Raw genomic sequence first — 24,342 nt, 5'->3', positions numbered from 1 at the left:
TTGCTTTGTTTTCCTCGGATTAGAATAGTGTATATTCTGCTTAATTTTCTTGTACAATCGATTTTATTTTTTTAACATAGAGCTGATGTTTTATTCCCCCAACTGTCCTAATTTTAGACCTTCAGGGCCACAAGGTTTTTGTTAAATCAAGTTTTAGATTTGCCTGATGGTGGGAAAATTGACGTTTGAAAAGATGGAAAAGGAGTTGTGTAATTGTTTGTGATTGCAAGCTTTTGGCTAGAATGGGGGTCTACTTATGACCGCAAACAATAGGAACATAATATACAGGTAAATCTCGAAAAATTTGAATATCGTTCAAAAGTTCATTTATTTCACTAATGCAACTTAAAAGGTGAAACTAATAAATGAGATCGACTCATTACGTGCAAAGCAAGGATAGTTCAAGCTGTGATTTGTCATTATTGTGCTGATTATGGCTTACAGCTCATGAAAACCCCAAATCCACAATCTCATAAAATTTGAATATTGTGAAAAGGTGTATTATTCTAGGCTCAAAGTGTCCCACTCTAATCAGTTAATTAAGCCATAACACTTGCAAAGGGTTCCTGAGCCTTTAAATGGTCTCTCAGTCTGGTTCAGTATGAATCACAATCATGGGAAAGACTGACCTGACACTTGTGCAGAAAACCATCATTGACACCCTCCATAAGGAGTGAACGCCTCAAATGGTAATTGCAAAAGAAGTTGGATGTTCCTAAAGTGCTGTATCAGGTGCACAAGCCGCAGAGATGACTGCAGCCTGGAGAGGATTGTCAGGAAAAGGCCATTCAAAAGTGTTGGGGACTTTCACAAGGAGTGGACTGAGGCTGGAGTCAGTGTATCAAGAGCCACCACTCACAGACGGATCCTATACACAGGCTTCAAATGTCGTATTCCTCTTGTCAAGCCACTCCTGACCAACAAACATTGTCAGAAGCGTCTTACCTGGGCTAAAGAAAAACAGACCTGGTCTGTTGCTCGGTGGTCCAAAGTCCTCTTTTCTGATGAGAGGACATTTTGCATCTCCTTTTGGAAACCAAGGACCCAGAGTATTGAGGAAGAATGGGGAGGCACGTGTGCAAGATGCTTGAAGTCCAGTGTGAAGTTTCCACAGTCTGTGTTGATTTGGGGAGCCATGTCATCTGCTGGTGTTGGTCCACTGTGCTTCATTAAGTCCAGGTTCACCGCAGCCGTCTACCAGGAGATTTTGGAGCACTTCATGCTTCCTTCCGCAGATGAGCTCTATGGGGATGCTGACTTCATTTTCCAGCAGGACTTGGCACCTGCCCACACTGCCAAAAGCACCAAAACCTGGTTCAATGATTGTGGGATTACTGTGCTTGATTGGCCAGCAAAATCGCCTGACCTGAACCCCATAGAGAATCCATGGGGCATTGACAAGAGAAAGATGAGAGACATGAGACCGAACAATGCAGAAGAGCTGAAGGCCGCTATTGAAGCATCCTGGTCTTCCATAACACCTCAGCAGTGCCACAGGCTGATAGCTTCCATGCCACACCGCATTGAGGCAGTAATTGCTGCAAAAGGGGTCCAAACCAAGTACTGAGTACATATGCATGCTTCTACTTTTCAGAGGTCTGATATTGTTCTATGTACAATCCTTGTTTTCTCGCTTGCATGTAATATTCTAATTTATGGAGATTGTGGATTCTGGGTTTTCATGAGCTGTAAGCCATAATCAGCACAAGTATGACAAATCACGGCTTTAACTATCTTGCTTTGCATGTAATGAGTCTATCTTGTATATTCGTTTCGCCTTTTAAGTTGGATTAGTGAAATAAATTAACTTTTTGCACGATATTCAAATTTTTCGAGTTTTACCTGTAATTGCCACCCACAGTGATTTTTCAGTGTTGGTGTGTCTAAGAACAAAAATGCAATGTATTGCAGCTTACCAATCTATAGATGTGTGGTGGCTGCATTAGTGTTTACACTTCTTTTTCTTTTTTATCTAAAGGAAAACTTCCTTTTCTAGGGTGACAATACTCACTTGCTGTACACTATTAAGGAGCAGGGTTGTCACTTAGGAAATGCCTTCTGTTCCCACATAACATAGCCTGGAGTTCTAAAATGTATTTAACTGTGAACATTGTAACTGACAGAGAGGAAGGTAAGAGCTCTCAAGGTTCCGATGAAATCAACAAGTATTTTTGCACAGATATACCAAAGTACGTTTAATTGTATAATTTAAAAGACCAAAGGGTAACGGCAGCAACCTAACTTTCATTCTCATTTTTCTTCTTAAGTGTTAAAAGATACTGAGTGTATTTCTGATTCTACTTACTATTCTTTTAAGAACTCCCTTAATGCTTGCTGTGATGAATGGACATGTTGACTGTGTTCACCTGCTGCTGGAGAAAGGAGCCACTGTAGATGCTGGAGATAAAAGAGGAAGAACCACACTTCACAGAGCAGTAAGCAGCATTTATAAACTCAAAGAGGAAACTTCTTTTATTTTTATAACCGCCTTTGATTTTGGGTACTAACATGGTGTGTTTTGCCTCTTTTGTAGTCTGTAACCGGTTGTGAAGACTGTGTGGGTGCTCTGCTGGACCATGATGCCTTTGTGCTGTGTCGGGACTACAAGGGACGCACTCCTATTCACTTTGCTGCAGCTTGTGGCCATGCAACACTGGTGCATGTGTACTTGCAGGCTGCACTCTCTACAGACCCACTGGATGCAGTGGTGGATTACAACGGATACACTCCCATGCACTGGGCTGCTTACAATGGTATAGTATACCCTGTTCTCTTATTCAGCCTTGCACATAATGGTAATCTTAATCATTTTAAGGGTAGCATTTTGGTGTAGCTTAACAATTTCAGGTATTGTGTGTTGAAAGTGGCATTCTCATCAGGATCATCAGCAATGCCTTAACATTTTTCTCCCCAGTACCCTATAGAAGAGGCATCATGTAAGAAATGGGTCTCTGGCTGTTGATCCAGCTTTTTCTTAAAGCATTTGTAAAAGCTCAGGTTTAAAAAAAATAAAAATAATAATAAATATTTTATACTTACCTGCTCTGTGCAGTGGTATTGCAGAGTGACTTAAAACCATATTTCTTGGGGTTCTCGTCACTTCAGAGGGGGGACAGTGCTGGATCGGGATAGGACACAGGTTCTAAAAGGGAGGGAATGATGAGGGGGCAATACTTCCACTGGGGGTAAAGCATTAAAGAGGTTGTAAAGGTTCATGTTTTTTCACCTTAATGCATTCTATGCATTAAGGTGAAAAAACATCTGACAGTTAACGCCCCCCGTTTTACTTACTTGAGCCCGTTCACCTGCTGCGCTCGCCCTCGACGTCCTCTTCTCCGCTCATTCTGGCCATTGATTGGCTAGAATGGATGGATTGATGACAGTGCATTCATTGGCTCGCACCGCTGTCAATCACATCCAATGACGCGGGGGGCCGGGCCAAGTGATATCACGGGAGCGCGCCTGCAAGAACTAACCCCCATGGGAGAGAGCTCCCATGAAGGGCATTAGCTCTTGCGGGGAGGAGCAGAGGCAGCTGCCAAGGGACCCCAGAAGACCAGGTTTGGGGCCACTCAAAACGAGCTGCACGGTGGAGGCAAGTAAAACATGTTTGTTGTTAAAAAAAAAACAAAAAAAAAATTATCCTTTACAACCTCTTTATGGTAAAAAAAAATCTGCCTTTACAACCACTTTAAATAAGACCCCGGTAGTCCTAGTTGATGAGATCCTTGTTCTTTAACCATTTAAGACCTGGACCATTATGCAGGTTAAGATGAGCCTTCGTCCAGTGGCAGCCGCTCATGCAGTGCGCAGGGGCCTCACCCCCTAATCTATGCGCCTGGCCCCTATTCTATATACAGGGTGCCGGATGCATGAATTCCAATGTTTTTTTTTTTTGTAGCACATGATTAGAGCCTGAGGCTCTAATTTACTTAAAAAGGGTGGGCTTGGGGCGCAGAGTACAGCGCCCTGTGCCCACCCAGGCGGGAGTGTCGGTCGAGTGGGTGGTGGCTGCGGGCATGTCTCTGTACATTGCTGCATTTATCTTTTCCTCAATCCCAACTAGTCTCCCAGTTCCTGCCGCTGGAAAATATTCCCCATCGCATGATGCTTCACTGTAGGGATGGTATTGGCCAGGTGATGAGTGGTGCCTGGTTTCCTCCAGACATGACGCTTGCTATTCAGGCCAAAGAGTTCAAACCTTGTTTCATCAGAACATTTTGTTTCCCATGGTGTGAGTCCTTCAGGAGCTTTTTGGCAAACTCCAGGTGGGCTGCCATGTGCCTTTTTACTGGGGAGTGGCTTCTGTCTTCCGCTCTACCATACAGGCCTGATTGGTTAAGTGCTACAGAGATGGTTGTTTTTCTGAAAGGTTCTCCTCTTTCCTCAAAAAAAAAAAAGCTGAAGCTCTGTCAGAGTTTTTGGTCACCTCCCTGACTAAGGCCCTTCTCCCCCGATCGCTCAGTTTGGCTGGGGGGACCGCTCTGGTAAGAGTCTTGGTGGTTTCAAACTTCTTCCATTTACTGATGATGGAGGCCACTGTGCTCATTGGGATCTTCAATGCTGCAGATTTTTTTCTGTACTCTTCCCCAGATCTGTGCCTCAATACAATCCTGTCTCGGAAGTCTACAGACCATTCCTTAGACTTCCCAGTTAAGGCCTATTGAACCAAGAGTGTCAGTGCTTATTTAGCAGCTCCTGCTGTTCAGTTTGTATGGTTGCTGCTTGGTCGACTTTTAACCAGAGGTTGATGCCTCTGTGGACACCAGTTTTGGGTGAAAGGTCAAGCAGGCAGAAGTCCCCCCAGAAGTCCCTTTATAGGAAGTCTATTGTTAGATTGACTTCACAAGAACAGGAACTGCCATAGATAGATCAAAATTTGGCTTTTCGGTGCTTGCTTAACTCTGACAAAAGGAACAAGGCCAGAAAGTATGAACGAGTTGTTTCGGCAGAGACAACTTGAGGGGCTCTTATGTAGTCTTTCCACCAATTATCTGAAACTAGAATAAAGGTTTCTGTTGTCTACACAGCTTTTTGTCTGTATTCTACAGAAGACATGTTTGGAAGGGGGAAAAAAAAGCACACATTCTCTTAATGCATTTACAGATATCTGACGAGTCCTCCCTGCTAGCACTGGAAAATCTTGTTGGCAGCCTTGCCAATTTCTCCCTCTACATTATAGAGGGAGAAATTACTGGAGGTTTGTTTATTAGCAATTCTTCTGTGGCCAGGAAGTAAAATCTACTTGCATGTCTTCGGGATATCTAATTCTTTGGAAAGAAGATGCCATCACTTCATACATTACATAAAGTAGAATGGGTTGGATTGTGTATGTGGAAGAATGGATTCATTTATGTACACTGTTTAAATACTTTAATGTTAGACTTTAACAATTTCATTGTCACACCATTTAATCTCTCCCACGTTACTTTTGCTTGAATGTAAAAACATCCAGCATATGGACTAGATTCATGCTCGTTCAGTGTTTGTGTACATTAGCTTTGCTTTATGGCAAGGATTCTTTTTCTTGAGGGTTAAAAAACTAATATTAGTCTTGTGTTCATCAGGGCACGAAGATTGTTTGGAATTGTTACTTGAACACAACCCATTTGCTTACCTCGAAGGAAACCCTTTCACCCCTTTGCACTGTGCAGTGTAAGTACTCAGCAATTGAAATTCATTTTTTTTTTACTTTTTGAAACATGAAAGATCAGTTTATACTTTTAATTTGTATTTTTCTTACAGAATAAACAGCCAAGACGGTACGGCTGAGATACTTATAGAAGCTATGGGTGCCAAGATTGTTAATAGCAGAGATGCCAAAGGGAGGTTTGTATAAATCTTGTGATGAACTTGGTTGAATAATTATAGTAGGTATAAAATAGATGCAAATTGTTGTTCTTAATTGAACCTTTGTTTCACTCATATAGGGGCAAATTAACTGGTTCACTTTAATTCCTTGTTCCCCCCCCAACACCACATATTGTCTTATTTATTCCTTGTCTATTTGTTGGGAACAGGGCAAGCCACCCAAAGTAAGCAATGATTGCTCACGTCATAGCCAACTAAGGACTATTTCCATACCCATTGCGTTGCTTTGGTATGAGCATAGAATTTCAACAATTAACTTGGTTTGTGATAGAAATTGGATGGATCTAAGAGTCTAATAAAATGGGGTTGATGCAAACCTAAATTGAATACAGTTGCGAATGGGTTTAGGAGGCTAAGCGCTGTCCCCTTCTTTATGGCTTAAAGAAGCCCTTTTCTACTGCAGAAAGGGTTCAATTGAAACTCAAAGTGCCTTTGTTAAATGTGCTGTCGGGTAGCTTTTTTATGAGCGTGGGGCTGCGTATGTCTCTTCTGTCCATAGATGTTTTCTCCTTGCCTGTGAGCACTTTTTTTTTTAAGTCTTCACTGAGCCTCATAAGCACAGCTCAATGTGCCTTTGCACAATTCTGTGCTGGACGACACAGCTTATATGTGCATGCCTGTATTTTAAGCACCTAACTGATGAGTGGTTTAAATCCCTTTCTAGTACTGTTCTCTGTGTTGAGTCCTGCTCTCCACCAGACCTTGACTGTGACTTAACTTTTTTAAACAATGCCTGGCCAAAATCCCTCAAAGGATATCTAACTACTAATGCAGTTGATCCCTTGCCTATTGAACAGAGCAGATTGCTGTAGCTCTACTTTTTCCTTTGTGACAGTCTTTACCTTTTTGTACAAGAAGCGTTTGATTAGCATGGCCAAAAGCTCTTCAGACAGGCTCTTGATATCCAGAATGCTATCTGTGCTAAGAGCATCCAAGGTGCCCTTGCTCCAATTTTTGTGGCAGAACGTTTTCAGGTGTTTTCACTCCAATCAAAAGAAAAGCCAGCTCTTCCCAAACTGCAAGAATAGCAACTACTCTATAACCCTATTCACATTCGAATATGGCCTCAGTAAAACCTTTCTTCTCATTGGATTATTCTCTAAATATTGCAGTAGTCTTTCACTCTCTGCTACAGTACCAGAGCACAGATGTGTATTTGAATAGAAATAACATAACTTCAAGGTGTAGTCCCAAAACAACTGTCCTCTTAATGTATATGCGCTATGTGACACCAAAAACATAACTGATTTGCATCCAGTTGAATAAATGCCCCGAAGTAGCTCACATACAACAGTCCTCTCAATCCTATAAGATTTATTTATTATAGTGGGAAGAGAGGGTACGACAGTTTGGGAAGCACTTTTCTTTTGGTTTTTGCGTGAAAGTAATCTTTGGGATAGTGCATGCGCTGGCTGCATCCCTTAGGGAGCGAGTTATCCAACCATTTTACTGTTCATAAACCCAAAAATGGCATCCATCCCATCTTGGATCTAAAACCGTTGAATATCTTTGACTCCAAAAATTTGAATTTACCAAATTGGTAATTGCCTCCCTTTACCAGGAGACTTTGGGATACTTGGATTACTTCCTGTTGAGTGAATAGCTGCAGCTAGGACTGGGCCAGCATTTTGGCTCTTAGCACTACCAAGGACCTGGTTTCCGCACTTTCTATTCGATTTCAGAGACTGTTGGACTTTTACTCCTTGAAAATAGTTTTTGTACAGGGAGTCTCTATGTAGCTTCGCCTTTGACTTTGTGGGATCTGAATCTGGTTCTCTCTGCGCCTAAGAAATCTCCATTTGAACCTATTGGGGGGATTCCTCTTTCTACACTCGCCCATCACCTCTGCAAATGAAGTATCTAAACTGTTGGCTTTATCCTGCAATGAACCCCTTCTGGTTTTGAATAAGGGCACTAGCAAAATATGAAACCCATAGTCAAAAGTGGGTGTACACAGGCCAAATGTTGGGAGACATTGCAGTAAAAAAAAAAAAACAACCCACGTTTGACCCATGTGTATGTCGATCGGACATGCATGCTGGAAAACCATCAGCCATCTGCCTCCCGGTCAGCGCTCTCACCCAATGGCAGACAGCGATGATTGGAGTGTTCTGGAGAGGGGGCCATCCCTCAGCTCAGAGAGGGAGATTGCTGTACCAATGTTGCATGGTTATACAGCGATCGGAGCTGACAGGGTTTTTTTTTTTTTTCCATTCAACCTGCTGGGTTGTACACAAAATAAATAAATTGTAGTGTGTACCCGGCTTAAGAATCCGTTCCTGTGGAATTTGCAGGTATGTCAAAACTTAGTTATTGTACTCACTGTAAAATAATATTTTTTCGGAGTCCTTTGAGAGACATATACTATTCCACCCCTTTGTGTTTTAATCATACATTCCGTACTGCTTTGCTGCAAAATCCAAGTATCGGAGGTGGTATTCTGGGCTAGCATACAGTTTGCATCGGTCCTCCTGTAGGCGGCAGTATAACCTGAACATGAAGACTTTTGTGTTCCTCAATGGGCACAAAGTAAAAAAAAGTCAATTTTTTTTTGCTCCTGGGTATTTGAATTTGCATATAATGGCAGTTATAATTTACCAGTGCGTTTAATTTCTAGGATTCCTCTTCATGCTGCAGCTTTTGCTGACAACGTCAATGGTTTACAGCTGCTGCTGCGACACCAGGCTGAAGCTAATGCCGCTGACCAGTCGGGTCGAACACCTCTGATGATGGCAGCAGAAAATGGAAGAACTGCAGCAGTGGGTAAGGTGCCTTTTATTAGACATGCAACAAAGTGTTTTGTTTTTTTTGAGAAAGACAAGGGTTTACAAACTGCATTCACAGACGTCGTAGCAAGAATAAGGCAGCTCAAACGCAGCTGAGGATTCACAGTACAACAAAATTTCAGCAAAAAGCCTCCGAATGTCAAGGGCCCACAGTAATAGTTACATATTTAAAATTCATAGAGACTTCTGAATAACGTTAAAGACACTCCTTACAGCCAAGGGTGTGATTCCCGCACTTGCTGCCTGCCAGAGACATGTGTCGTATGCCTTTTGGCAACGTTTTTATATGATAAACAGGAGAGGATGAACAAAAAAGTAAAGCGGGAGAAATTTAAAAAAGGGGAGGGGGGTAAGGGGTGATGGGAGAGAGGGATGGGATGGGGATTGAAGGGAAAGGGGAGGGGGCGTATGCCAGGAAACCCAGGTCAGTGTAAATTATTTGGATCAGTAGATGTTGGCCGTGCTATAGCGCTCTTGGCCAAGTACAGTATTTATTATTGTTGATTGTTCATTATCTTTTATTTTGCAGAGTTCCTGCTGTTTCACATGAAGGCTGATTTAACTGTGATGGATATAAACAAGAACACTGCTCTTCACCTAGCCTGCAGCAAGGTATTTTCTACAACATTGTATTCCACATTCTCCATTTCAAGCTCTGAATCTACATACAATGAATGTGTTTGACTAGATAAAGAAATAAACGTCAAGAATTCAAAATGTCATCATCTAGTTTAGCTTATTATGTAACATTGTAAATATGAGTAGTTATTTCTAACTTTAACCACTTCCAAACCGCTGTACGACTTTATACGGCCTAACTTTAAAGATGGATATCTCGGTAACGGCAGCAGCTGCTGCCACAACCGAGGTATCCATCTTTAGTGTCAGCGGTTCTGTTAACGATAACGGTGGTCTCCGTGGCGGATTCGCTGCGAGATCGCAGTTATCGGCAGCGGGAGAGGGGCCGCTCTCCCGCACCCTCCGCCGCTTACCGGAGCCGTCGGTAGCGGCGGAGGCGATCGGGACTGTTCGGCTGTTCACTGGGGTTGCGAGTGAAGGAAAAATCTCCTTCACTCGTCCCCATAGCTCTGCTGGGCGGAAGTGACGTCAAAACGTCAGTCCCGCCCAGCGTCTTAAAGAAACTTTTTTTTTTTTTTTTGTCATTTAAACAAATGACAGTTTCATTTTTTTTTTTTTTTTTTTTTTTGCATTTTAGTCTAAATATGAGATCTGAGGTCTTTTTGACCCCAGATCTCATATTTAAGAGGACCTGTCATGCTTTTTTCTATTACAAGGGATGTTTACATTCCTTGTAATAGGAATAAAAGTGATCATTTTTTTTTCCCCCAGTGTAAAAAATAAGAAAAAATAAATAAGAAAAAAAAATAAAAAATTTAAAGCGCCCCATCCCGACGAGCTTGTGCGCAGAAGCAATCGCATACGCGAGTAGCGCCCGCATATGAAAACGGTGTTCAAACCACACAAGTGAGGTATCGCCGCGATCGTTAGAGCAAGAGCAATAATTATAGCCCTAGACCTACTTTGTAATTAAAAAAATGCAACCTATAGAATTTTTTAAACGTCGCCTATCGAGATTTTTAAGGGTAAAAGTTTGACGCCATGCCACGAGCGGGCGCAATTTGTAAGCGTGACATGTTGGGTACCATTTTACTCGGCGTAACATTATCTTTCACAATATATAAAAAAATTGGGCCAAATTTATTGCTTTTAATTCAAAAAAGTGATTTTTTTCCCAAAAAAAGTGCGCTTGTAGGACCGCTGCGCAAATACACTGTGACAAAAAGTATTGCAATGATCGCCATTTTATTCTCTAGGGTATTAGAAAAAATAAATATATAATGTTTGTGGGTTTTAAGTAATTTTCTAGCAAAAAAAAACTGTTTTAGTCTTGTAAACACCAAATCTGAAAAACACCCAAAGTAGAGAAGTGGTTAAGGCTACATTCACACTGGTGGTTTTAGGCTGGTGCAAATTGTAAAGGCTGAGGTGCGGCTGCCGACCCTGTTCACTATGACGGGTCGCTGGCAGCTTGCATGTGTTTGCGGCTTTGCAGAGAACTGCATATAGCTGCTGCCACTGGTGACCTGTCAATATAGGAACTAGGCCAGTGGCCGCATCTATCAGCTCAGAGCCACAACATGGAACAGATTCCTGCTGCTTCAATTTTCACTGATCTGAATGTAGCTTAATATTTTAGTCTGTGTGTATGGAGCAGTTCTTGATAGGAGTTTAAGATATGTATAGTTGTAAAGGTGTAATATTTCTCTTTCGTTCATTATGGACACATCACTTTAAATCTTGACCTTAGGGTTCTATCGCCACCTTCAGGAGAGGACTAGACAGAAACTGCACAGTACCGCCCAGGGGGCGGCCCTACTGGCTATAACCCCTCACACTACATCCTGCAGCTTAGTTTTTTGTCTTTTTGATTCCTGTGATCTACTATCAACAGCCGGGCTGGGTGACAGGCTGGATAATATAGATCCTGGTAGTCTCCCCAGCCCGGCCATCGAGCGTTAGCAGGCCCTAGCTACGCACTGGGTCTGCCACGACATGCCCCTTTGATCCTGGGGTGGCCGACGAGCTAATGCTCCGGGGCACACATATGACCGGGCTACTGCTGTCACAGTGTGCCGTGGTCGACAGCCACCCAGTACCGCTCGAGTGATGGGTCTGTCCGGAATGCGTCCATCAGTCCCTACAGGAGGGGTAAGTATGGTTCCACCTGTCTCGGCAGGATGGAGCAGCCGGGCATTCCCTGAGAGGTCGAATAGGGGGTTTTTCACTCTCCCCTTCTTCTCTCCCTGTCTTTTCCCTTCCTGTCTTTTCCCTTCTACCCATGCTTGGGTCCGCTGTTTGACTGTCCGGGGTCCTCCGAGTCCGGACAGGGGGCTGTGCTGTGTATGGGGTCCGCTTGTTTCTTCCCTATTTTTGGGGTGTTTGAGGTACATTTTGAGGGAGACCGCCACAGGGCCGTGGCCATTTTTTTTGTAGCCTCAGGCTGGGTTCACACTACTACACTACTTTCATCCTACTTTGCTCTGCTACATTGGTCCTACATTTATCCTACATTGGTCCTACATCCATCCTACTTTCATGAACAGGATACTACTTTGGTCCGACTTCAATGATATTCAATGGGCCTGAAGTAGGATCAATGTAGGACCAAAAGTAGTAAAGGGAGCATTTTCAAAGTCGGACCGACTTGTGTAGGACGCTACAAGACGCTCTCATAGGGAAACATTGAACACAGAGCAAAGTAGGATGAAAGTAGTGTAGTAGTGTGAACCCAGCCTCAGTCAGGGAAGTCTGGTGGCCATTTTGCCGGAGCCCTCATGTGTGCTGAGGCGGCCATTTTCTAGTAGTCTTGTTTTTGCCTCTAGCGCTGGGGGATTTTCTTCCGGAACGGCGCGAATCACACAGAGCACCTCGTGAGGGAGAGCGGACGGCAGTACAGCGCAGTACCTGGGTGGTGAGTCCTACGGGGGGCCCCTCAGTCTGTGGCAGCCTAGGAGGGTGGACTTTTTAGTGTGGCTTGCCTTCGGTCCCTAACGGGTGTCAGGCAAGTGTCAGTCAGCATGGCGTCAGAAGCTGACGCTTCTTCTCCAGACATACCTGTGGTGGCAACCGGTTCCCCTGCACTTGCGCTGCCTATGGCTGCTTTGTCGGCGGTCCTGGAGTCTTTTGTTGCCGGGGTGGAAGCGGCATGCAGGCACAAGGGGGGTAAAAAATGCCCCTCGTCCCAACGTCTTCTGGGGAAAACTCAGATTCAGACTCCGGCCTTGCTGTGGCTTCCGGCCCCTGTTCTAAAGTTTCAGGATGCGGACCAGGACTGTTTGAACAGTGAGGATGATTCCGGATCAGCGCAGGAAAGGGCACTTGTAGGAGTGCTTATCACAGCAGTGCGTCATACCCTAAAAATGGAGTATACGGCGGGGGCATCTACTTGGAAAATTTCATGAAAAATTGACATCTCCCCCCAATTGTGGACCCCCCGGTATCCAGGTTAAATAAGGTAACCACGATTCCGGTGAAGGGGAACCCTGCCTTTAAAGACCCTGCCGAGGCGGTTGCCCGGTCCATGTTTACGGTGGTGGGGTCAGCATTGCAGCCAGTGTTGGCTACAGCCCTGGTGTCCCAGACGCTTACTGAATGGGCAAAATTGTTGCACCGTGAGTTGGAAAAGCAATAGGCATCGCCGGTTTGTGTAAAACTGGCCTTAAGTATGTCTGCGATGTGGCCTTAGATACGGCTCTCTTGCTTTCTAGAGCCTCAGTATCTGCTGTGGTGCTACGTCACCTGATTTGGCTAAAATGCTGGTCTGCAGACCAGGCATCTAAGAAGTCTCTGGCGAATTTGCCTTTCCAGGTAGAGAGGCTTTTTGGAGCCTCGCTGGATGACGATATTCAAAATGTTACTGGGGGTAAGACTACGTTGCTCCCACAATCCAGGTAAGGAGCCATGGCGTAGGCCAAGGGCCCTCCTTTTACGCTCGGAAGTGTTTTTCGCCCGCCTGGGTCGGCAGGTAAGCGCTCCCAGACCGACGTGGTGTCCGCTGAGGGACAGAATCGTCTCTGGTTTCCCAAGCCAAACAAGCCTGCGAACAAATCCACGACAGCATGAAGGTTTGCCCCATCCCAACTCTTGGGTGGGGTGTCGCCTTTGCAGCTCGGTGGTCCTCCCTGCTTTCAGACCAGTGGGTCTGCAAAGTGGTTTCATCAGGATACAAGATGGCTTCTTTCTTGTCCACCAAACCGTTTTTTTTTTCCCCCTCCAACCTTTATCATCTTCCGGCTCTAGTCGGGAAGCCTTGTTTGGGGCAGTGTAGGACCTGCTGCTGCGCGGAGTGATAGTACCGGTCCCATCACAGGAACAGTTTCAGGGCTTCTTCTCCAGTTTGTTTGTAGTCCCAAAGAAGGAAGGGGTCCGTCCGATCCTGGACCTCAAGGCCCTCAACAGCTTTGTGAAGGTGCAAAGGTTCCAGAGGTGATTCAGTTTTCATGTGTTGCGCTATATAAGTTTCTCACTCACTCAGGATGGAATCAGTTTGGTCTGTGGTAGCTGCACTCCATCCGGGGGGTTTATCAAGGATGCATACCTTTTTTTTTTTAACAGGGAAAAAAGGACGCATACTTACATATCCCCATATGCGTCGGGCATCTGCGGTTTGCGGTCGGGGATGAGCTCTACCAATTTGTAGCTCTCCCTTTTGGCCTGCCCTGGCATCGGCACCAAGGTGCTCGCCCCGATTCTAGCCTTGCTGAGACAGCAAGGAATCGCAATCGCGGGCTACCTGGACGACCTTCTGAGAGCAGCTTCCGCCTCAGAATTAGACGAGGATGTGGCGATCAGCAGTTAGACTCTTCGGGCGTTTGGTTGGGTTCTGAACCTCCAGAAGTCGGTGTTGGTACCGACTCAACGCCTGGAGTACCTGGGCATGATTCTGAACTCCCTTCGGACAAACGGCAGACTCTTCAGCCTGCGGTGAAGCCGTTTTGCGTCCTGCAAGTGGTTCATTGCTGCGTTTCTGCATGCGAGTCCTGGGTCTCATGGTAGCCACTTTCGAGGCTGTACCGTATGCTCAATTCCACACTCGAAGTCTTGCAAAAGGAAATCCTGTCCAAATGGGACAAATCTCTGTTGTCTCTGGATTGTCAAATTCTGGTGAGCCAGCTAGTCAGGGATTCCCTGGTCTGCTGGCGGAGGTCTCCGGCCCTTCCTTTTTATTGGACGGTAGTCACGATGGATGCCAGCCTGACCAGTTGGGGGGTAGTTTGAAGCGTACAGTCGGCACAGGAAGAATCCCGCCTGCCGATCAATGGCGCTGGAACTTCGGGCGATCAGGTGGTGCCTCTCCACATGGTCGCGGAGGATTCAGGGATGCCCAGTCAGGCTCCAGTCAGACAGCGCCATGATGGTGGCGTATGTCAACCATCAAGGAGCTCGGCTGCAGCATTGGAGGTCGCTCATATTCTGAGGTGGGCAGTCGTCAGATGCTGGACCAAGGGCAATGGTCGCTACATCCGGAGGTTTTTCCACTCCTTTGCCTGAGATGGGGCACGCCGGATGTGGATCTCTTGGCTTCTCTACTCAATCGGAGGGTATCTAGGTTTGTGGCCAGGTCCAAAGATCCCTGGGCGGACGCGTTGGTGGCTCCATGGGAGCATTATCGGCTTATTTATGCCTTGCCCCCGATAAAACTTCTCCCTCTGCTGCTTTGCAGAGTGGAGACCAAGGGGATTCCAGTGATTCTGATTGCCCCAGATTGGCCTCGGCGCCCCTGGTACGCCGACATAGTACGAATGGTGGCGGATGTTCCTTGGCGACTGCCAATGCAAGAGGACCTTCTGTCGCAAGGCCTTATACTTCATCCTTCTTTACAGTCGCTGGCTTTAACGGCGTGGCTGTTGAAAGTCAGGTACTAAGGGACTGAGGTCTGTCAGAGTCGGTAATATCCACTATGATGAGGGCGAGGAAGTCATCTTCTCGGAAGATTTATCATCTCACATGGAAGGCCTACATCTCTACGTGTGAGGAGATGGGGTGGCATCCGCATACGTATTTGGTTTCCAGGGTTCTGCTGTTTTTGCAGCGGGGAGTGGATCAGAAACTTGCCCTAAGCACTATTAAGGGGCAGATATCGGCCTTGGCTGTCTTTTTTATTTTATTTTTTTTTCAGCGTCCCTTGGCGGCTCATTCATTGGTGAGTACGTTTGTGCAGGGGGTTCTCTCTCGGTACTTCAGAAACCGCTGTTTAAAAACATTAGGGAGATCCCCCTATTGTGTGTCTCTCTGAAAAAGTAGCCTTTCTGGTGGCTATTGCATCTGCCATCCTTGTGTCCTCGGCCGTCGCATCCAAAAGAGGTTACTTTGCATTCCTTGGACGTGGTCCGGCTCTGCGGGTGTATCTGTTGGCTACGGCTCAGTTTCGGAGGTCGGCTTCACTATTTGTGTTGGTAACTGGTCCAAAGAAGGGCCTGGCGGTCTCGTTGGCCACCGTTTCTCGGTGGATTAGACAGATCGTGATTCAGGCTTATGCCTTAAATTGGCGGGCGCCTCCCTTTCCTGTCGCGGTACATTCGACCAGGGCAATTAGTGCCTCCTGGACTTTCCGACATCAAGTGTCCATTTCTCCGGTGTGTAAGGCGGCGACCTGGTTGTCCGTTCACACTTTCATTAAATTTTACAAGGTTGATGTGAGTGCATCTGCGGATGCTTTCTTTCGGCCGCAAGGTTTTTCAAGCGGCTGTTTAACCACTTAAGCCCCGGACCAATATGCAGCCTAAAGACCCAAGGTGTTTTTACAGTTCGGGACTGCGTCGCTTTAACAGACAATTGCGCGGTCGTGCGACGTGGCTCCCAAACAAAATTGGCGTCCTTTTTTCCCCACAAATAGAGCTTTCTTTTGGTGGTATTTGATCACATCTGCGGTTTTTAGTTTTTGCGCTATAAACAAAAATAGAGCGACAATTTTGAAAAAAAAGCAATATTTTTTACTTTTTGCTGTAATAAATATCCCCCAAAAACATATATAAAAACATTTTTTTTCCTCAGTTTAGGCCGATACGTATTCTTCTACCTATTTTTAGTAAAAAAAATCGCAATAAGCGTTTATCGATTGGTTTGCGCAAAATTTATAGTGTTTACAAAATAGGGGATAGTTTTATTGCATTTTTATTTTTTATTTTTTTTTTACTACTAATGGCGGCGATCAGCAATTTTTTTCGTGACTGCGACATTATGGCGGACACTTCGGACAATTTTGACACATTTTTGGGACCATTGTCATTTTCACAGCAAAAAATGCATTTAAATTGCATTCTTTATTGTGAAAATGACAGTTGCAGTTTGGGAGTTAACCACAGGTGGCGCTGTAGGAGTTAGGGTGCACCTAGTATGTGTTTACAACTGTTTGGGGGTGTGGCTGTAGGAATGACGTCATCGATCGTGTCTTCCCTATAAAGGGAATGACGCGATCGATGCGCCGCCATAGTGAAGGACGGGGAAGCCGTGTTTACACACGGCTCTCCTCGTTCTTCAGCTCCGGGGAGCGATCGCGACGGAGCGGCTATAAACAAATAGCCGCGCCGTGGTCCCGGATCGCTCCCCGAGCGGACCCGACCTCCGCATGTAGCGGGGGGGGGTCCCGATCGGACCCCCCACCCGCTAATAGGCGAGGACGTACCTATACGCCCATGTGCCTGTACGTGCCATATTGTGGACGTATATGTACATGGGGTGGTCCTTAAGTGGTTAAGGTTGCAACTCGTTTGTTGAGGAGCTCTGGTTGTTTGGTTGGAGTTTTTTTTGCTTGTTCCCACCCCTCTTTTTTTGACACTGCTTGGGGACGTCCCTAAGGTCAAGATTTAAAGTGCTGTGTCTGTCAATGAACAAAAGAGAAAATAGGATTTTTTGTACTGGCCGTAAAATCCCTTTCTCTGAAGTTCATTGACGGACACAGCACCCACCCCTCTTCTGTTTTGTACTGCTTTTTGACAAACTGAGCTGCTGGATGCAGTGTGAGGGGTTATAGCCAGTAGGACTGCCCCCTTGGCGGTACTGTGCAGTTTCGCTGTTTTCGCTGTTTTCACATGTTCTGCCTAGTCCTCTCCTGGAGGTGGGGATATAACCCTAAGGTCAAGATTTAAAGTGCTGTATCCGTCAATGAACCTCAGAGAAAAATATTTTACGGTGAGTAAATGTACATGTGAATTGTTAAATCTGGTGGTGTTTTTTTCCAGGGTCATGAAAAGTGTGCCTTGCTGCTTCTAGGGGAGACTAGGGACCTTGGCCTTATCAATGCAACAAACAGCATGCTGCAAATGTAAGTGATGTTGGCTGTGCAGTTATACAACTCATCTTTTCTGTAGTTTTACTATACTTTATTTACTTTACTGTAGTTGGTCAATAAATCCTACACATTTAGCATAATTTCACAATTGCCTAACCCGCATAATTTGTAGATCATTAATGATGCCAATGTGTGTTTACATAAAACAGAGCTGAGCTTTAACCACTTGACATCCATGGACGTCCTCGGCTTTTTGCGTTGATATCTGAATGATGCCTGCAGCTGTTAAGAAAGTCGTTGGCCAATTAATTTTAAACAAAACATCAAGCACGTAAACATAGACTTATATCGTATGTTTCTCTAAACTGTATCTGTAATTTCCTGTTAGGCCGCTCCACATTGCTGCTCGAAATGGACTTGCATCTGTTGTCCAAGCTTTGCTTACAAGAGGAGCTACTGTTTTGGCTGTGGATGAGGAAGGTGAGGATTGCACCGATGTAGCTCTTGAACAAATACTATTAGGTATTTACAACATGTTTGTGCAGTGTTCGTATTTATTTTTTTTTTCTTTTCTCTAAGCTGTCCAAGTATAGATTTTTATTTTATTGTTGCTCCCAATTTCATGTGAAAAGGCCACATTAACAACTTTGTTCATCTTAAACATGTACAGCTGGCATTATGTCAAACAAATTTGAAAAAAACACAAAATGCAGCGCTCTGAAAGAATGATCAAATAAATTGCAACGTAGTACTGTATGCATAAACAATACTATTAATTCCATTAAGTAAAAAAAATGGTTGAACAGTCAAAGTTTAAAATAAATGGTAGTGAACGTTACCAGTGACCTCAGATTGGATAAGGGGGAAACCATCATCCAGGAGGCTTGCCTAAAGATGGTTTGAACATCAATCACCATGCAAGGAAATGGATTGGAGAAAATTCAGTTCCCAGAGGGGAAGCATAGTGGATGACTTGGACAAAACACATGTGTGCGAAACATGTAAGTCATGGCAACAGAACAGTGGATGCGTACACAACCATCTTCAGGACACCTTTCCCCCCTCTATGCCAAGCAGCAATGTCACAGAAGGCGCATAGGTGCGCTAAGAATAGCGACCCTGCTCGGCTTGGTTGTCTTTATATCCATCCCGATGACCACCATCTAGCTGTGGCATCCACCTGGAGCTGGCAGGTACGCTCCCCTCTGGGAACTGAATTTTCTCCCCTCCATTTCCTTGGATGGTGATTGATGTTCAAACCATCTCCAGGCCAGCCTCCCGGATGATTGTGTCCTCCTTTATTCACTCTGAGGTCACTGGTAACGTTCACTACCATTTATTTTAAACCTTGACTGTTCAACCATATTTTAACTTTATGGAATACATATCATGGTTTATGCATACAGTACTACGTTGGAATTTATTTGATCATTCTTTCAGAGCGCTGCATTTTTTCTTTTCTTTGACTGTCACATCTTTCCATGCCGTGCTGGCTGCACTGGGTCTGATCCACTTATCTGATTTCTCCTCATCAGAGCACTCTATTTGGGCCCCTAGTCTCGAAGCACTCCAGGTGTTCTGTGTGTTTAAACAAATTTGAGATTCCTGGTCACCATGAAAAAGGAGAGGGTGGATACAGCAGTAAAATCTGTCTGTCCATACGAGAGGGGGGGGGGGGGGTACAAACTAGTGATGCACTTTAACATCCTGGCACAGCAGTGTTTCCACTCTTTGCTATGGAGTTTATAAATAGGATATTTTCTTGCTTCATGGTGAGAGAATGCATTTAAAATATTAAGACGGCAGCCTAGGCAATCCGTGCAAAATAGGAAAGGAAACCTGTCAAAACCAGGTACCCCCCTTCAAAAAAAAAAAAAATATCCAAAACTTCTGATGAAGCTGTCAAACATATTTTTAAGGCAAACCTTTACTAAGAGAAATATAGTGCTGCTGTTGTTCAAGTATAAGGCCCCATACACACGATAGAATTTATCCGCAGATACGGTTCAGCGGACCGTATCCGCGGATAAATCCTCTCTAAGATTTCAGAGGATTTCAATGCGATGGCGTGTACACACCATCGCATTGAAATCCGCGCTGAAATCCTCTGCCGATGACGTGTCGCGCCGTCGCCGCTATTATGACGCGGCGACGGGCGCGACGCTGTCATATAAGGAATTCCACGCATGCGTCTATTCATTACGGCGCGTGCGGGGAATCCCTTTGGACGGATGGATCCGGTAAGTCTGTACAGACGAGCGGATCCATCCGTTGGAATGGATTCCAGCAGATAGATATTCTGTGCATGTCGACAAATATTTATCTGCTGGAAATCCATTCCAGGGGAGATTTATCTGCGGATAGATATCCGACGGAGTGTACACACCATAGGATCTATCCGCAGAAACCCATTTGATGGGATTTATCTGCGGATAGATTCTATGGTGTGTATGGGGCCTTAGAGTTATATCTGTTGGGCTGTTTCTGGCTTTGGGTCACTGTCTCAGAACAAGCTTGCAGATTAAAGTTTGTGCTCTTGCTCTACATACTTCTTTCAGGTTTGTCCCTTGGAAAGTATTGACTCGGCATGAGCGCTAGGAAAATAACATTTCCTGTCTCTGTATGCTTTTCCTTTTGTCAGATGTGTACAAAATGGGGTAAGTTGACCTTTAAGAGTTCTAAGCTGGGAGGGGGCATTCGGGTCATGTGAACGCCAATCACATGATCAGAAAGCTCGCAATTGCAAGTATGCATCAGGAGCTTACTGATCCTGCCGCCTACTGTGTAGCAAGCTCTTTCAACAGGGCCGTATATATGCGGCAGCTGGGCGTTAAGGCCCACTCGCATATATGCGTGCAACTGGTGCCAAGAGGTTAAAGGAAAAACCCAGCCCCTAGAAAATCCTGATTGCTGACCATTCCTTCTGAAAATGCTAGTTACCTGCCTATCATACACTTTTTGAGACACTCGCCTGTAAAATGTATAGAAATTAGGGATTCTGTGTCACTTTTTTTGGCACTCGTTTTTAGCATTCGTATTTCAGCAACAAGCATATTCGAGGAGCCCAGTGTTTAAGTCAGGATCACTTTAAATGAAACCTCTTCAGGCTGGAAATAACAAAGCTGTCATTTTTGCCTTGGCTTGAAGGTACATATTATATTGCAATGTTTTTCATTGTTATGCCATTTAGTGGTACAGGCAATTAACTTGTCCATGTAGTGAAGAAAAGATGAGAATATCCCAGGAGCATGTGCATTTAAACACGTTATTTGAAACTGTGTAAGCTGGGAGTGAACTTTAGTATGGTAAATACTTGTGATGGAAGAAAACATTGACTATGGAGTGGTTTTTTATCATTAAGAGCCTGTAATTTTTGCATGACGTTTCTTTCTTTCATTTTTGACAGCAGGTCACACCCCGGCCTTGGCCTGTGCTCCCAACAAAGACGTAGCGGATTGCTTGGCACTTATCCTATCCACCATGAAGCCTTTCCCACCAAAAGATGCCATCCTCCCCTTCAGCTTCAACCTCCTGAAGAACTGCGGCATCGCTGCCAAGACTGCCATCCCCAATGGTGGCAGTTGCCCCTACACAAAGGATCGGCACAGTTCCATTGCCATGGATGGCTGCTACACTGAGTAGCTCTCCCCGCCCTGCGGGTTACCCAAAACCTTACTTTTATTTATTTAGGATAAAGTATAGGGCACTTTTAAAGGAGAACAAGACACAGCATGTATGAAGTGAGCTGTGCCTGGGTCTTTTTTATTTTTAGTTGCTCTTTTGAGCTGTCCTGGCCTGCACTGAAGCTTACGTAGTATTGTACCTTCCTGTATTTAGGAGGGAGGCCCAGGTTGGGTGGAACAGAGTTTTACTGCTGGGTACTTTTTATTCTGTGGTTCTTGAATCAGTTGCCGAAGATTTCACAATCTTGTGTTGTTGAAGGTGATAGAGGCCTCCATTGCTGTATTTTGGAGGTTTCCCCTGTGCAATTCATGTCTTTGCTGCTGTAAGATCATGAAAGCCATTATACTGTTAAAGGGTCACCAGGCCTTAATATTTATTTCAGGGGCAGCTCAATAATTCTGTTTAGGGTTACGGGACTACATGGGCAAGCGGCACCTTAACTTCATTCTAAATCTATTGTTCTTTCTTTCCACTTTTTACAATCCTTTAGAAGCTGTTCCTTAACAGTCCTTCTGTCTCATGCCTAATATAAATACTAGGCACTGCAAAATCTCATGCTTTTCTCTTTATGCAAATGTGGTGCTGCGTTTTAGCCAATTGATGGATCCCTGGTTGACATTCCCACTATGCACTGCTGCAAAATCCCCCTGCCAGCTAGGCACTTTAGTGATTCTAGTGCTTTATTCTTTCTCTGGTCTTCCCATCATCTGTCACCATTAGTTGTGATGTCTGCCATGCCATCAGTATTTGAAATATTTCTAGTACTACATCAATCCTCTGGGGAACCATAACTTCCATGGCTTAGACAGGTACAAATCATCTGTCTCTCTCACCTATCCTCACTAGGATGCTAATAGCTGCAGTCTCCTTTTCAGAGCATAATTTGCACTTAGTCCTAATAGGTGTGCGAGTATGTGTGTAATGTTTTAGTATTAGATGTTTACTTGCGTTTATGTGATGTGACATGTTTTGCATATGGGTATTCTCAGAATGTAAGAATGGTGCTTTTTTTTTTTTCTCCCCCCAATGAAATTGTACTGTTGATTTAAGCAAGTAGTAAAATTCATGAATCCAAACCATTGTTCTGTACAACGCAATAAGACGCAGCAGATTGGGCAACTTTAGTTAACGTTTCCGTGACTGTTACAAAGTTTTATGGAATCTTTGGCATTAGTTCATCCACAGTGGGTTATCAAAGTGTCCTCCAAATCTATTCATTTATGACTTGGTATGGATTTTTGTTCCTTTTAACTACCAAAAAGACTTTAGTCAGTTGCTAAAAGATATAGATGGCTAAAGGGATCAATTGTTTTAAATAAGAAAGATGATGGTGCTATACACTTTTAGTTTTAAAGTCCTTTATTCCCCTGCCCATTTCAAACCATTTCCACTTTTAACTTAGTGTAATGTTTTAATAGGTTAAATCTTCTATGTGTCCTACTGCATTTCACCAGCAAAATGATCAAGCGAAACTATTCCACTTTTCACTTTATACATCCTATATTTTAGCTGATATTCAAGTTCAAAGTCCAGGATGAGCTTAAAATACTCCATATTCAAAAACAGTTTTAAGTAGTCTTCAGTTAAACCCAATTGTTTACGGTCTATTTTTCAAAATAAAAGGCTGATGAGAAGGTGTCGGATTGTGTTTCTGTCCTTCCTTGGGTACATTGTTTTTAGTGTGCCAGTAATCAGCCAAAAAAAAAAAAGTGAAAAGGCTGTCATTTGTGTAATGTCTAAAAATCAGTGTCTCTTGATTCTCTTATCACAGAAAATATTTGACACTTGAGGTGGTGCCTTGTAACTGCTTCAGGAAAATCCAAAAGATTGTTTTAATAAATTAAGCAACATGCTTCAGATGTCTTTACCTGAAGCTCACATTCCATTCGCCAAAATTCCAATTTTGGTTAATTGTAAACGCATAAAAGAGAAAATGACATGGACAACCAGCCTTGCTGTTACCATAAACCAAGCCAAGGGGAAGTGCCCTAGCTACTGTAGTCGGGTAAACATCAGACCTAGGGCAAATTGTCCTTGATCTACTTCAGCAGAGTGCAGAGAGACATTATCTCCCTGATTATCCCCTTAAAGAGAACCAAACACTGGCATTATGCTATCACATTGAGAATATTCTCAGACCCCTTGTTTTAGCAATACAATTTGGTAAAAATGGTTTAAATCTAATTTAAATACAATAAAAGCCAACCCCAAAAAAATGCAAAAAGGCCCCCTTCCCTCACATACATGATACGCAAATGTAAATGCAGACATGTACATAAACGCTTGTGCAGCACACATTTGGATTCACGGTGCACACTAGAGAGGGATAGTTCAAGGACCATCATTTACAGTTAATTTAAATGGCTTTAAAAAATGATGCTTGACATATTTGGTGTCTCTTTACTCAACAATGTCATGTTTTATATTTAAGAGGACACTTCCGTATATAGGGCCAGATTCACAGTACAAGTACGCCGGCGTATCTACTGATACACCGGCGTACTTTCAAATTTGCCGCGTCATATCTTTAGTTTGAATCCTCAAACCAAGATACGACGGCTTTTGGCTTCGATCCGACAGGCGTACAGCTTCGTACGCCTTCGGATCGTAGGTGCAATACTTCGGCGCCCGCTGGGTGGAGTTTGCGTTGTTTTCCGCGTCGGGTATGCTAATTAGACGTCATTTCGCGCAAAACACGGCGGGAAATTTCAAAACGGAGCATGCGCAGTACGTTCAGCGCGGGAACGCGCCTAATTTAAATGATCCACGCCCCCTACCCGGATCATTTAAATTAGGCGGGCTTGCGCCAGAGGGATTTACGATACGCCGCCGCAACTTTACAGGCAAGTGCTTTGTGAATCAAGCACTTGCCCGTGCAACTTGCGGCGGCGTAACGTAAATGCGATACGTTACGCCGCCGCAGATGTACCTGAATCTGGCCCATAGTGTTTTGTGCACACTAAAATTTATTTTTAATGTGTGTTTCACCGAAAATACCTATTTAATAAACAGTACTGCAAGTATCATGCAACAAAAAAAGCAGCTACTGTCATTTTATTCTACGGACCCTCTTCTTTTTAGAAACATGTATTTTGGGGGAAGAGGGACTAAGTGCGTTTTTCGTGTAAATGAAAGCACATTTTAGTAAGTGATGCAAACCTTTTGTATCGGCACCAAAAGGGAGGCTAC

The 24,342-nt window shown here is 44.2% G+C and overlaps 1 protein-coding gene across 4 annotated transcripts in view; it reads left to right on the top strand.

Moving 5' to 3' along the window:
• Positions 1-22,862, top strand: part of ANKRD52 (ankyrin repeat domain 52) — a 97,175-nt gene extending 74,313 nt beyond the window's left edge. The window contains exons 21-29 of one of the 4 annotated variants that reach the window (XM_040341123.1): positions 2,318-2,435; positions 2,534-2,753; positions 5,568-5,655; positions 5,746-5,829; positions 8,489-8,634; positions 9,187-9,269; positions 17,420-17,502; positions 17,858-17,949; positions 20,879-22,862. In XM_040341123.1, the coding sequence (XP_040197057.1) occupies positions 2,318-2,435; positions 2,534-2,753; positions 5,568-5,655; positions 5,746-5,829; positions 8,489-8,634; positions 9,187-9,269; positions 17,420-17,502; positions 17,858-17,949; positions 20,879-21,111 (1,147 nt within the window). In that variant the 3' untranslated portion in view covers positions 21,112-22,862. Of the gene's footprint in view, positions 1-2,317; positions 2,436-2,533; positions 2,754-5,567; positions 5,656-5,745; positions 5,830-8,488; positions 8,635-9,186; positions 9,270-17,419; positions 17,503-17,857; positions 17,992-20,875 lie in introns of all 4 variants that reach the window. The other 3 variants (XM_040341122.1, XM_040341121.1, XM_040341120.1) reach the window with 3 other exon arrangements.
• The last annotated feature ends 1,480 nt before the right edge of the window (positions 22,863-24,342 follow it).

This window comes from Rana temporaria, chromosome 2, assembly GCF_905171775.1.
Source record: "Rana temporaria chromosome 2, aRanTem1.1, whole genome shotgun sequence".
Taxonomy (NCBI): Eukaryota; Metazoa; Chordata; class Amphibia; order Anura; family Ranidae; genus Rana; species Rana temporaria.
This window is presented reverse-complemented; position numbering and strand designations above follow the sequence as displayed.